This window comes from Quercus lobata, chromosome 2 (assembly GCF_001633185.2).
Source record: "Quercus lobata isolate SW786 chromosome 2, ValleyOak3.0 Primary Assembly, whole genome shotgun sequence".
Taxonomy (NCBI): Eukaryota; Viridiplantae; Streptophyta; class Magnoliopsida; order Fagales; family Fagaceae; genus Quercus; species Quercus lobata.
In genome coordinates this window covers 15,760,470-15,775,059 of record NC_044905.1, presented here as the reverse complement: position 1 = coordinate 15,775,059, position 14,590 = coordinate 15,760,470, and the positions used below count along the sequence as shown (strand labels likewise).

The 14,590-nt window shown below is 36.3% G+C and overlaps 2 protein-coding genes across 6 annotated transcripts; both read left to right on the top strand.

Moving 5' to 3' along the window:
* The first annotated feature begins 2,961 nt into the window (after window positions 1-2,961).
* Window positions 2,962-6,064, top strand: LOC115974714 (cinnamoyl-CoA reductase 2-like). The gene is made up of 6 exons (XM_031095203.1): window positions 2,962-3,167; window positions 3,970-4,139; window positions 4,323-4,508; window positions 4,710-4,872; window positions 5,265-5,454; window positions 5,654-6,064. The coding sequence occupies exons 1-6, from the start codon at window positions 3,038-3,040 to the stop codon at window positions 5,784-5,786; spliced, it is 972 nt and encodes a 323-aa protein (XP_030951063.1). The 5' UTR covers window positions 2,962-3,037; the 3' UTR covers window positions 5,787-6,064.
* A 1,895-nt stretch (window positions 6,065-7,959) lies between these two features.
* LOC115974713 (cinnamoyl-CoA reductase 2-like) lies at window positions 7,960-12,049 on the top strand. 5 transcript variants are annotated; one of them, XM_031095197.1, is made up of 7 exons: window positions 7,960-8,281; window positions 8,373-9,116; window positions 9,275-9,447; window positions 9,822-10,007; window positions 10,785-10,947; window positions 11,306-11,495; window positions 11,681-12,049. In XM_031095197.1, the coding sequence occupies exons 2-7, from the start codon at window positions 8,993-8,995 to the stop codon at window positions 11,871-11,873; spliced, it is 1,029 nt and encodes a 342-aa protein (XP_030951057.1). In that variant the 5' UTR covers window positions 7,960-8,281; window positions 8,373-8,992; the 3' UTR covers window positions 11,874-12,049. The 5 variants fall into 5 exon arrangements, with proteins under 5 accessions (XP_030951057.1, XP_030951062.1, XP_030951058.1 ...); XM_031095202.1 differs by having other exon boundaries at window positions 7,960-8,551; window positions 8,897-9,116; XM_031095198.1 differs by having other exon boundaries at window positions 7,960-8,551; window positions 8,644-9,116.
* Window positions 12,050-14,590: the final 2,541 nt, after the last annotated feature.

Here is a 14,590-nt window from a genome sequence, read left to right as displayed (position 1 = left end):
CTTGCCCTTGGGGCTCATCTTTCTCTTTGAATCAGCGCCTTCAGGTCGAGGAGGCCGAGCTGGTTGGGAGGAAGCAGGAAGTTCGGGGCGGGGGGATTGTGGCTGTGACTTGGTGGAAGATGACCTGGTCTGGATAGTAGGGGGCCGAGGTGGTGGGGAAGGAGCATCGGGTTGTGTCGTTCCCTCTATATCCTTCCCAGGTTGGCCCTCGAGGAGTTGGAGAAGGGGGGTCAGGGGTTTTCTCTTGAGTCCCATTTCGGCTTGAGAAGAGGTGCCTATTGATGACAATTCCGCCTCGGACAAGGCTGGGTCACCTATATCACCAGAAGGATCCTCGGATTGGTAGACTAGGTCAAAAACCCCAAATCCTTCCTCGAGCCGGTCTAGCTCGCCTTCGTCCTCTGTTACTTGATGAGACGAGGAGGGGCCCACCGGTGGGATGTTCACAGGGATGGATGGTTCCTGGGAAATAAGGAATCCTGTCTCAATCATGGTAATTTTTGGAAGCCAAGGACGGCTGGCGCTGATCACGTGCCTTGCGTCCGTAAAAGACTTCTGAACAGGGGGGTACCCTAATATCTTGTGAGCAGCTCGGACTTGACCATCTCCGTCATTTACAAAAACTGCTGCTTGCAAAACGGTCTCCAAGTCCGCCCGGTTGACTAAGTGAAAATGCCGTGTGTAGGCGTGTAGATCTACAAAAAGACAAACACATATGCATGGTTAGTTACCGAACAACATTAGATTAGAATGGCGTAAAGGGTCATCCCCCTTCCATTCCCAGTACCCCACCTGGTTCTCCTTCTACTATGGGGCACGGATCGCCATCGTGCCATTCCCTAGAGACGATAAGGAAATCCTTGTTCAGTCCCTTGTTGGAGTCAGGGAGGCACTGGATTAACCGAACCCTTTCGTCCCTCGACTTCATGTAGTAGGTTTTCCCCTTCAATTTTTGGAGGTTATAGCACTAGTTCACGTCATGGTGGGTCAGTCTTAACCCCGTCTTCTCATTCAAAGCATCCACGCAACCCAGAATCCTAAAAACGTTGTCGACGCACTGGGTGGAGGCTAAACGGAAGTGCCTGAGGTAACCCCTCGTCACTGGCCCCATAGGGATTCTCATACCTCCCTCTATAAAGGCGAGGACGGGAATTACTACCGCGCCCGTTTCCCTCTTATAGTGTCATTCCCCCATCTTACAGTGCTTCAGACTTACGTTGGGGGGAATCCTATAATCAACGATGAACTTATTCATCGCCTCTTCAGTATCGACTAATTTCCTCAGTCTCAATTTAGTCATCTCTGTGATTTACTAAACAAACCCAACCCGTGACGGGAGAAGAAAGAGAGTCAAAAAGAAATAAACCTAGAAAAGAAAAAGCGCGAGTTAATGGAGGTAGGGAACTTACATAAGAGAAGAATTACGCTTCGGACAGGCTTTATGTGCTTGAGATAGACTTGAATTTGGGTGGAAGTTTAGATGAACCCAGAATACACGCACTAGAACTCCTAAGTGCAGAACTGAAGAGACGGATCCATCCCCAAAAAATATTTTATACTTTCTAGGGTAACTGCACACCTTTTCCCGCCCATAAAGACCAGAAGATCACCACCGTTCGATTTCCATCATACCGTAGAATGTGGGAAGCACAAAGTCGCCCGTATTTAATGAGGCCACGTTTCGCCTTCCAAGGGCTCTAGGAACGTGTCTCGGGCAGATGAAAAGCCTCAGGAACTGATAGGTGACAAGGATTAACAGGCATTGGCAGATATCTGATGTCATCAAAACCCTCCTATCCGTCCGAGGAGACGGATAGCAGGATTTTGAGGGGCTATTGTGGGTCCGGGAAGTTTACAATTCGGCCCAAACTCTATCTGGGCCCAGGGCCCGTGCCGAGGATGTCGTGTGCCGAGGACGGATGATCGAAGGCCGAGGTGTCAAGGGGAACGACTGAGGACTATCCTGTCCTCGGCACTCCAGGGCTTCAATGGGAAGATCAACGTCTTGGTGAAGGCTATCCCCAAACAGCCCCCTGAAGGGGATGTGAGTGGAATGGGGCCCATAAGGAAGCAGGGTGCAAAATTGGGTCAAGGAAAATGCGTCCCCTCCGCATTAAATGCACCTGCCAGCGTCCAGATCCGGTTAATGAGAAAAGACACTTGGACGGTGTAAACTTCGATCTTCGCGACTAGCAGAAAGTAAGAGAGGACGATTGATGGGATGAATACAGAAGTAAGCACCTGCACCTGCTTGACCAACAAGTGGAGAGCTAGGATCATCCAAGAAGGACGATATAATGAAAAGATGAGTGCGCCAAAGAGGAGGCTGGGAAAAATGGCCAAAAACCAGAGCCTCCCAGCCCGCCTCCAGGAGAAAGACTCCAGGGGCGAAGTCAACTTAATCATGTATGAACACCACGAAAAACCCACCGCCTGGTGACCAAGGCCTAGCCTTTCAAACCCATGCTCTACAAATGATATTGTTTGGGCCTTTTTACGAACGAGCCCAACACCGTTGCGGTTCGTTACGAATCGTGTCCTTACATATATCAAACATCAGTTTAATCGGATGTTATTTACTATTCGATCAATAAACTTATATTTTATTTACAATTTTAAATCACAAAAACTTGAAATTTTATTATTTGTTTAATGACATAGTAATTAATATTTGATCTTCTTAAAATTTTATAAACATGAAATATGTAATAAGAACATTCAATCAAATGGTTAGATTTTTAAAACTTACTCTCAATATAAAGATATATAAAGAATTTAAAGTGTTTTATTTGGGAGAAAAACTTCGTTTCTCAGTCTCCTCCAACCCAGTTGGGTCCTCTTAGGTTAGGATGGGCCGGGTCCTTTCGGCCTTTTCCAGTTCTAACTTTGAGCGGAAAAAAAAAACACTAAAAAACTATCAAAAACGTTTTAAATAAAAAAAAACAAACACACTTAAAAAAAGAAAAAATGAGAGAAGAACAGAGCGGTTTGACTTGTTGAGGTCGCTGATCGTTGTGTTTGAAAACTCGTTTTGGAAATGGCCGCTGAGACTGAGAACGAGAAGGGAAGAGTGTGTGTAACAGGTGGAGGAGGGTTCCTTGCTTCATGGGTCATAAAGATACTTCTCTCCAAGAACTATTTTGTACACGCAACCGTTAGACAACCCGGTTATTCACTCACTTTACCTTCTCTCTTTTACTTTCTTCTCATCTTTAATTTACATCTTTTTGATACAGTTAGAGGAGAAGGGATTTCTTTTGTATATTTGTTTCTTAGCATGCCTGACTTCTTAACTAGTATTACTGTTTCATCAATCTTGTATTTGTCTATTGTATTGTAACAACTTATAATTTCTCTATGAAATGAAATGAAATGGTAATATAAACTATAAAATGAATTATCGATAACAATAGAATCCGAAAATGCTAATGTACATTTTCTTTCCTTCTAATGTAAAATTTTGCTATTACTTTCACCGCAATAAGCTTACAGGGCCTTTGACTACTATATCCCACTAATGTTTTTTTTTTTTTTTTTTTGAGAAATATATCCCACTAATGTGTGTGAAGGAATTTCATTTCAATTAGAAAAAGGAAAATCGGACATTTCTCATATCAGTTGCAAATTGAATAGACTCAAGTTTTCTTCATGTTCTATTTGTTTGAAATGAAATATAATATGTTAAAATTTTTTTGATAGGTGAAATATAATCATGTTGAATACTTTAAGAAACAAAAGGACTGACTTTAAAGAACCATCAAAAGTGAACATATAGTAAGAATTATTTCATGGGATGACCGTATATATAAACTATAAATGCCATTTTCCACTTTCAGTTCTACAACAGATTTGTATCAGACATAATTTTTTTATAAAAAAATTCCTCCTATCTAGGAGAACTATAATTAATTTGCTGCTCAATTATTTTTGGATGCTTCTTAAGATGAACTTCTTGGAAATTTTGTGTAGGAGATGTGAAGTATGCTCATTTAAGCGAATTTGAGAACGCATCCACAAACTTGAAACTATTCAAGGCAGACCTACTGGATTACGAATCCATATGTTCTGCAGTTGAGGGGTGCATTGGAGTATTCCATGTTGCTAGTCCAGTTCCTTCAACCAAAATCTCAAACCCTGAGGCAAGATTACCTAACTATGGCCTCTTTTTCCCCATTAATAAATAGTTTTGCATCAATTAGTACAAATCTACCAAGACAACCTTAATAATATAATTATATTACCTTCCTAAGTTATTTAATATAATATGCATAGATTTTTTGTTGCATTCCTTTTTACAGTTTTTTCATATATCTTTTGTGAAGGTGGAAGTGATTGAGCCTGCTGTGAAGGGCACACTAAATGTACTGAAAGCATGTGTTGAAGCAAAAGTTAAGCGGGTTGTTGTTGTGTCCTCTGTTTATGCTTTGATGTTGAATTCAAGCTGGCCCAAGGATAAAGTGATGGATGAAACTTGTTGGTCTGACAAGGAATATTGTAGAACTACAAAGGTAACTGACCACAAAATACAATTTTATGTTGAGCTTTTTTTTTGCTGAATAATTGTATGTTGAGCTTGTTGCTCTATTTTGTACATCGCGTGATTCCAATACAAATTATAGTAAAATAAATTGCATACCAATTCTGAAATATAGATTTTGATAAATTCTTTCTATATCTATACTGAATGACCTAGTTCTAAATTTTTCCAGAACTGGTATGGTCTTTCTAAAACGGAAGCAGAAAGTGAGGCCTTAGAATTTGCAAAAAGTAGTGGCCTTGATGTTGTAACTGTATGTCCTTCCTTTATTTGGGGCCCAATTCTGCAGCCTACAGTGAATACAACTAGCTTGGTTCTCATTAAACTTCTGAAAGGTACTTGCCTGTAATATATTATCTTTATTGTAATCTTTCCGTGCTTTTAAATGTATGAGTGTTTATAAATATAAATATGATAATACATGTCACATTTTATAATTTTATATACAGGTGAAAATGTGTATCTCGCGCTGTGCATGTATTTATGAAACGGACTAATAACATCTCAATTTAAAGTTTCATGCTTCAATTTTTTCAGGTCCATATTTCTAAGATTGCTACTGCTTCTTATATATTTCCATCCCTTTCATTGTGCCTTGCTTTGCCACAAGTGGCTCCAATGATTCTGAGTATATTAGAGAATTTAGTTTTTTACCTAAACACGGCTTCTTTTTGATTTGTAATGAAGGGTATGCTTCTCTCATCTTCTTCACTTAATTACTATGCAGATGGGTTTGAATCACTGGAAAACAAGCTTCGATTGATTATAGATGTACGTGATGTAGCTGAGGCACTACTCCTAGCCTATGAGAATCCTGAGGCTGAAGGAAGATACATATGCACGGCACACACAATCAAGGCAAAGGATATTGTTGACTTGCTAAGGAGTATATACCCCAATTATAACTATCCTAAGAAGTAAGTTTCTCTATCGATGCTATTTATTATTAAGGTGATTTTTCAATGTGGTATATATTTATTGATCAACATGGCTACGTGGTCATGCAAAAGGGTGAACAACTAACAATGATCCCATGTATTTTTCTTTTGCTAGTCGTTTATGTAACATATTTGACTGTCTCAACTCATTGATTATGGACTTCGCTTGTATTGGCAGCTATACTGAAGTTCCAGAAGAAGGAAGGCTGAGTTCTGAGAAATTGCAAAAATTGGGTTGGAGTTTCCGGCCATTGAAGGAAACTCTTACTGATTCTGTTGAAAGCTATCGCAAAGCTGGAATAGTTGATTGAAAAGCAAACCACAGTTTGGCTTAATGCAATGATTGCAAAGCAAACCTAAGTTTGGATAATAAGTGATTATCAGATTTAATTCTGTTATACCAAGTTTTATTCTTAATCTTATTATACTCTCCTATGTGGTAACCTTTTGAGATAATATGTGAGTTTGAATCCTATTTCATTATACCTCTTATTTAGAGTAAAAAGGAACTCTAGGTGTGGGTTCTTACTCATTGTTGGTGTATTTAGGCTTAACTAATTATTGTGACACTCATGGTTGTGGTAGTATATACGAGAATTTTTATGTCATGTTGAGACTTTAGGTACTTTGAGCAGGATGTGGATTGAGGTTGACACAATGTGGGTGCAGTGTTTTACACTTCTACTTTAATTGCTTTAGTACGCTTAGTCGGAGAGAGAGAGAGAGAGAGAGTGATTATATGTATATATATATATACCTTGTTGGGTATATTCTTCTCCTGTCTAGCTTTGCAACATCTACTTCCCTTGGAGCTTGTAGTGTACATAAATGATTATGTTAAAGTTAAACAATTCTACCTCAAAATCGGGTTTTGATTCTGATCTGAACATGGAAAATAGCTTGAATGCCAACCTCTTGCCCAACACAATGCTTTCATGGAGCTCACAACAATAGAAAATTATAGGACCACAACTAGTTTCACACTTAATTTCACAACTATTTAATGTGGCTATTTGTTAATAGTGAAAAAAAAAATGATAAGTTTAGGTGAAAGTAATAAACAATCCGTATAGGATAGTTGCAAAAATGGGTGTAAGATTAATTGTGATCCTAAAATAACTCCTCACAATATTTCAGTCCTTGGTTGGGTCCATATGTTCCAAGTGTTGAATGGGTTCTTATGGCTTTTTTATTTTTTATTTTTAAAAAAAAAAAAAATTAAGCCAACCAATTCCTTGGTTGTATCCAAATGTTCCAAGTGTTGAATGGGTTCTTGTGGCTTTTTTAAAAAATTAAGCCAACCAATTCCCATGCATCTGAAGTCTACAATTTGTTCGAGCCTTTGTTATCAAGTTTAAAACTTTAAATGGCTTTGTCATTTGTGATATATTGCACATTTAAAATTTTATTTTGTAATCTAAAAGTGTCCATGATACCAACAAAAAATAATGATATTTAAAAAAGGAAAAATATTTTTACAGTAATATTTAATCCGAATTTGGAATGAGACCAATTTTAAATGAAGAGAGCCTTCATTTCGTTTTAAAGTAGTTTTTTGGGTAAATTGCAAATTACACCCCTAAAATTTAAGGAGTAAAATCCAAATTCTGAAATTTCAGAGTATAAAATCCAAATACCTCCAAACTTCATGGAGTAAAATCTAAATTCTGAAATTTCAGGGTGTGAAATTCAAATACCCCCAAACTTTAGGGGTGTAATTTGCAATTTACCCTAGTTTTTTTTTAGAAGAGGATTTTTTTTTTTTTTTAATACAAGATAGAAATTCTACTATAGAATTATCTAAATGTATATGTGTATAAAACTCCTTCATGAAGACTTAAACTCCGGCCCTTGTTCTCCACACCCCACAAGCACTTATACTTGTAGAGTGACCACCGCACTATGGGTGCACAATGGTTTTTAGAAGAGTTTTAAATTAGTTAAAACTTTTTTTTTTTTTAGAGAAGAAAACTTAGGTGCAAACTTAACCGTTAAAATAAATATTAATGAACTGTGACTTTGATTATCTAATTTGATTGATTACTTTAAATTTTTTTTTAGTATGCAAAGTTTAGCTACTCAATTTTATTTTGTTAAAATAAATATAAATGAATGAATAATGTCACATTTAGCCTTGTTGGGAACTATAATTTGACTCCCTGCAAATGCCTTACCAGGCACAATGTCAAATCTCATAAAATATTTGAGCATTTCTTCCTCATTATCGATTGGTTTTAAGGTGCAAAGCTTATCCATTTGAATTTGAGTATCTAATTTGAAAAAAAAAATACATCATACATACCGGATGTATGTTTCCTTCCTCTCACATAAAGGTAGACCTTATACGTACAGAGTTTACCTCCATATGAGAGAGAAGAAACATTTATTCGATACATAACACACTACTCTTTTTTCTTTTTCCTTTTTTTCTTTTTCAATAGAAGAAGGTCCACAATTTTCCTTTTTTTAAAGCCTTGACATCAAATCATCACCTCTGCCTGTTTGACTACCGCAGAATTGTAAGTAGTGGTGCATTATTGTGTGCTGAATCCCTGAGAGGTAGAAGCTCCTTTCCCTAGACTTTGACAGTTCATTGGTTTGGGTATGCAGGACAGCGAATCCAACAAAGCCAAATATACGTGAGAATTCTACCTCCGAGAGAAGAAACATACATCCGATACCTAATACACTACTTTTTTTTTTTCTTTTTTTCATTATCAATAGAAGAAGGTTCACAATTTTCTTTTTCTTTTTTTAAGACTTGACATCAAATCATCACCTCTGCCTGTTTGACTACCACAGAATTGTAAGTAGTGGTGCATTATTGTGTACTGAATCCCTGAGAGGTAGAAGCTCCTTTCTCTAGTCTTTGACGGTTCACTGATTTGGGTACGCAGGACAGCGAATCCAACAAAGCCAAATGTGCTTTCAAATCAAAGTGTCAAGGAAGTCTGTCCCTATTGGGCAGATTAGTTTTACTAATTTCTGTTGTTTGTTTCTGCAACATTGATTTCATACCCTTCTAGTTTTATAGTCCCAAAGGTATGTACTAAGCACCAAATACTAGAAAAACAAGGTACGGCAGTTTGATTTTTTTAGTTTTTGGATTTTTTGGTTATATTACTATATATACTCGGTTTTTTAAGTACTAATAAGTATACTTTAAAGTTTAATCAACTTTAGCAATCAAGCAAAACAGCAAGCTGGTCTGTTGGTCTCATCTCAGAAACTCAAGAACAGCTTGCCGGCTTTAACGGTTGGTCACAACTCACAACCATGCAAGTTGGGCCTACTCTGTTAATGAATTTGGTCCTTTTCATGTGGGTCTGATTCCCTTTATATTTTTCTCTTGCTTTGTTTTCTTTCTCTTTGTATTGTTTCCCCCGTGATTTTTATTCCATTCGAACCTCCATGCTTATAGATGGAACTGAGAAATACCACTGAGACCTCTTGGCAAGAGTTGACGTTAGTGTCAAAGGTATCTTCATAGGGGGGAGAGAGAGAGAGAGAGAGAGAGATGACAGAGGTAGAAGGGAAGCAAAGAGTGTGTGTGACTGGGGCAGGAGGATATTTGGCATCATGGGTCATAAAGTTCCTTCTCTCAAAGGGGTACATGGTCCATGGAACTGTTAGAGACCCAGGTAATCCTATGTTCTATACGAGTAAGGATTTGTTTTGGTTCATGTAATTTTAGTGCTAGGAATGTTTATTTCATTGAGTGTTTTGATTTTTGGAGAAAAAAAGTGCCATTAATCAGTTACTATAAATATCATATGCACAAAACTTAAAAATTTTTCAGGTGATATGAAGAATGCTCACTTGACAAAATTGGAAAACGCTTCAGAGAATTTGCAACTTTTCAAGGCGGACTTGCTTGACTATGAAGGTCTTTGTGCTGCCACTGATGGTTGTACTGGGGTTTTCCATGTTGCCTGCCCTGTTCCTGCCCGAAGCAATGTTCCTAACCCTGAGGCAAAACTTTTTTAGTCACTATTAATTCAACCTTTTTTTCATCTCACTTTTACTCTTTGTGTAGTCTAGTCTTTTTAGTAACACATGCATATAATATGTATTTATATAATAATAAAAAAATTTAAGTGTAACATATAAATCAACTTTTTTTTTTTCCATTTGAATGACTTGGACCCAATTTTGCCATAAGATGGGAAACTAATTTCCAACATCCTCAGTAGACTCCCTTCTCAGTCTTTTGATTGTGTGATGAGACAACTTTGACATTTTGGTAAAGGCTTTGTTGCTTGTTCAGATTGGACTGAAGTCTGAACTGAAGTATGGTTATTGTAACCTGGATTTGCCAAATGACATGAAAATAAAATTTTGCACAGGTAGAACTAATTGAACCAGCTGTTACTGGCACAAGGAATGTACTAAATGCATGTACGAAGGCAAAAGTGAAGAGAGTCGTGGTTGTTTCATCTATTGGCGCTGTTGTGTTCAACCGCAGTTGGCCCAAGGATCGGCCCATGGATGAGGAATGTTGGTCTGAAACGGAGCTCTGCAAAGCAGTTCAGGTATCTCATATGCAACGTTTACAATTGTTTCTTAAATGTCTGGAATTAGCATTTTTCTTTTTCCTCTCCAGGCTCCAGCACACGGCCTAACTCTGCTGTCACTTAATCTTTACATTAGGAAATTCTAGGATACACCCACTTTCTTTGGGGGTATGATACCTCTGTTAGTAACAGATTTACACATGACAATAACTTTGTCACATCTCTTGATAAGTCATGTTTAAAAACAAGTGTGTACAGTGTCTGTAACAGACTAAGAGTAATGTTAGGAATTCATGGGTAAAACTCACCCTTGAAAACTGGCTTGCAAGGGGAGGGTGCCAAGAGCTTTTAAACGCATAGTTAAGCTTACACTTTACATTTAATCTGTGTGGAACATTAGGATCATAACAAGTAATTACCGATTAAGTAATAACTCCACTTTTTTCTCCTTTTCACATTAGACTGTGATAAGGTCAAATTAATAAGATGGTGTCTGCATCAACTTTGCTAATACAAACTGCCATGCCGCACAATAACCCATTTTTAATTTTATTTCTTTTTAAAAAAAATCGATTATTTTGATTTTGGATAGATAATATTAAGGTCACATACGAGTATACGACGATAAATTTATCACAATTTTTAGTAACTTGTGTCACCTTAAACAATGACTCCATGTCACCCCTTAAAAACGTTAGAGATGTCATAAAAGGACCCTCTTTATATGGTATAAATGTATAATCATCTATTAATTTTTGGTACATATAAGGTAACTCCTATTCGTATGAATTCCAGGAATATTATTGCCTTGGCAAAACAGTTGCGGAAAGTGAAGCTTTGGAGTATGCAAAGAGTAGTGAATTCAGCATTATAACTGTTTGTCCATCCATTATTATCGGGCCACTGCTGCAACCTACAATGAATGCCAGTAGCTTATTTCTCCTAACACTTTTGAAAGGTTTCCCCTCCTACTTCCGCGTCTATTTGTGTTATATTTAGTCATTCCATAACAATTTATATTGGTCAAAATGCCTGACAAGTGAAATGAGAGGTGTTGCAATGTTAAGTGAAGGAAATTGTGTTGGTATATTTCAATCATTGCAGTTACTAATCATAAAACAGAGTGTGTTGTTGCGTTAAGTTGAGTTGATTTCTGTCTGATTGATGACTATAACAATTGCAGATAGATTATATAAGTACATTTTAAGAAAATGAGGCTTTGGAGATTGCTACCATGTCATGTTTATACACACGCATACATTTTCTATTTCTTGTTTGTTTTGAAATTCTAATAAAATTGGGTTCCATGGGATCAGGTGGAATCGAATCACTGGAAAATAAGGCCCGACCTGTTGTAGACGTGCGAGATGTGGCTGAAGCGTTGTTGCTTGCATATGAGAAGCCTGAAGCAAAAGGGAGATATATATGCACATCATATGTAATAAGAATGCAAGATTTGGTAAACAAACTGAAGAGCTTGTATCCTAACTACAATTACCCTAAAAGGTAACTTCCAATTTCAAGCAATGTGTCCAGACTAGAAAGCTTGAAATCAGTTTTACCCTAATATGGATGTGTTTTACGTTTCCAGTAACCTATTTTCAATAGTCATCTAGTTTAATGTCTTTTGAACACTATCTTTTTCTTCTTCTTCTTTGATATTTTCATTGACTTCATGTGTACCATGATAGTTTCACTGCTATAGAGGAAGACGTGAAGATGAGTTCAGAGAAATTGCAGAATTTGGGTTGGAAGTATCGGCCACTAGATGAGACAATTGTCGATGCTGTGAAGAGATATGAAGAGAGCGGTTTCCTGAGTAAGGACCAGGACTACGGGACTAGCCACCTGCTTTGGCCAAGAAAGGTCTCAAATCAGTTATAGCTTATGCAGCTTATGTCAAATATATCTTTGGATTTGTAATTTTTAATCTGAAGTATAAAATTGATCCATTTCAAATAAATAATATCTTAATGCTAGCGTGGTCCTATTCAATGATTGTAAAATTTTGTATCTATTTTAAATAAGGACTCATTTCATGATTAAGATTTAATATTATATATTTAAGTGTCATTTAAATAACATGACATTTTGTATATTATTAAATCTAAGAAATAAAATATGAACGGTGTGAAATGATGGTTACATTACAGTTTTTCATTTTTGTTTCTCATGAATCTTGTCATCTAAATCAGTTTTATAAGCAGTATAATTAGCAGTACAATTCAATGTATGCGTTCAAGTTTCTTATGCGTTCAAGTTTCTTCCTACTCAATCTTTTTCTATAGGAATAACACTCAATCAAGCTTGGGCATGTTGGAAAATCTTCATATATTTAAAAACGTCAAAGGTGAACGTCCTCTTTATGAATTGAATTGAGGTACTAACAGTCCAAAGCACCCCCAAACAATTTCATTATTTCTGTTTAGTCCAATTGTTTGTAAGTAGGCAGCTATTGCAGTGTAATTCAAAAATCTTGGTGCTCAATAGGTGAAAGGACATAAGGGAATTACAAAATATCGATATACATTTATTTTGCAAGACATTCCATATTACTATGTTAGGTCTGAAAAGAGAATTTAGCATGCAATCAAATAGCTTATTTCTTTTGCCTATATCAAAAATTGATTGATATCTTGATCTGATGATATAGAGTGCAATCATCAGCAGCTGACACCATAAATTATAAAACTCTATCAGAAAAAATAAATAAATAAACACAGTTTGAGGCTTCATTATTATTGAGAAAGAAACAGAGGCAACCTTTCTTTCCTTTCTCCTAACCAGTCATCTAACTAGTTGTTGTTTTTCGAATGAATAGTTCTTAACACCTAACCAGATTCTTGTGCCCTTAGCAATGTTCAGTATCTATCTATAGAGTGGAAGTCTAAAAGCATGAGGACCCGGACCACAAAAAATGTTATTGACCCAAGATACGCTGGTGCTGTGGTCCCTTTAATTACAATGCTGCAGGGCAACAAGTGTGGCCCAAGACAGGTGTAATTGGGCCCCCTATCGAACCCAAATCCCAGCCACTAGCTTCAACATGTCTCTATTGCAGAGCCACTGACCCATGGATTGTGACCCTTTCGTTTTTCCCAGTTTAGGAACAGTATCTGATCACAACCAAGAAAATTACAATAACAGTGGACAAACAAATACACTCGACCTCACGTAAGCTTTGTGCAGCGGATATCATTTATTATGAAATGCAATTGGATTTTCAATGATAAGCCTTTATAGAAATGTTTAAATTAATCTTTTAATGGTAAAATAGTCCTGTTCTGTTTATTAAGAGAATCCTAAGTTGGCTACTTAGTCCATTTCCATGGTAAGGCTATACTAAAGAGGTGGATACAAGATTGTTCTAATAGGAGACTATCTTTGAATTCCATTCCTCAAAAGCAATTAATGTTTTGACTTGATTATAAAATATATAAAAAATTATTGTGGAACAAATGTTATATCTATCAAAAAAGTAGTGGATATAAAGTGGGAAGTTCTTAGGATAGTAAATCAATGGAGCTAAACTGAGTATTAAAAGTTTAAAATTAATTTATTTAATTTTATTTCGAATACAAATTGAGCTCAATCTCATCACTAAAATCAATAATGTGTTTAAACTCAATTCAATTTCTTGTAAAACAAGTTTAAATTTGTTCACAAGTTACTTGATTAGTTTATTCTTTCCCATCTATAATAAACACTACATCTAAATTTTTTTACCCCATCACAAATCTATGATAATAATAATAATTATTTTTTTAGAGAGTTTCAACCTATAGCGTCCGCTCCTGATAATGCTTTTTATCATCAGACCAAGACACCAACCGGTTTTTGGTGTAGGCGGGGATTAAACCCTAGATCTCTTATTCAACCATCATAAACTTTACCAAATAATAAACTATTTGATAATTACTATATATACTAGTAATAAATAATGAATAACAATGTGATATCTTAATTATGAACTTATTTGCAGTTTAATCTTATCAAAGAGTACTGTAGATTAATGACATTGTATCATCTCCGTTACACAAAGAATCAAGGTTCGAATCCCTGCCTTCCATCATTGTAACTAATGAAAAAAAAATTTAAAAAAAAAAAATACAATCATATATATATATATATGTGTGTGTGTATGTATGTATTTATGCATACATATAACCATATACATCATTACGTTTAAATTTTGGTTGTTTAATAGTCAACCTAAGCCTGGATATAAGTTTAGCTTATTTACTATCTAAACAAACTTAAACAAATTTTTTCCCTTCGGTTCTTCATAAATAATTATATTCATTTACAAGCCTTCCATGATATCACTTTTGGTTTTCTTTAAATATTGAGACAATTGGAGTTTTAATGATAGTTCAACATAATAACATTCTTTGCGTGGGTTGTGCCTATAGTTTGAACCTTACCTTTCCGTTATATATATATTGAGCCAATCAAGTTTTCCATATGGTTAGTTACTTAGTGCCTACAATGGGGCCGAGCCCTTGTGATCACTGCCAATAAAATAGTTTATGAGCGTACCTACCCGGTTAACGAAGGAAACAATGATTCATGTCACAACCTGCATCAACCAAAGTGAGGGT

Coding starts and splice junctions, on each gene's coding strand:
- LOC115974714 (XM_031095203.1), top strand. CDS start 3,038: ATGGCCGCTGAGACTGAGAACGAGAAGGGAAGAGTGTGTGTAACAGGT. Junction 3,168..3,969: donor CGCAACCGTTAGACAACCCG/GTTATTCACTCA, acceptor AATTTTGTGTAG/GAGATGTGAAGTATGCTCAT. Junction 4,140..4,322: donor CCAAAATCTCAAACCCTGAG/GCAAGATTACCT, acceptor TCTTTTGTGAAG/GTGGAAGTGATTGAGCCTGC.
- LOC115974713 (XM_031095197.1), top strand. CDS start 8,993: ATGACAGAGGTAGAAGGGAAGCAAAGAGTGTGTGTGACTGGGGCAGGA. Junction 9,117..9,274: donor TGGAACTGTTAGAGACCCAG/GTAATCCTATGT, acceptor AAAATTTTTCAG/GTGATATGAAGAATGCTCAC. Junction 10,948..11,305: donor TCTCCTAACACTTTTGAAAG/GTTTCCCCTCCT, acceptor CCATGGGATCAG/GTGGAATCGAATCACTGGAA.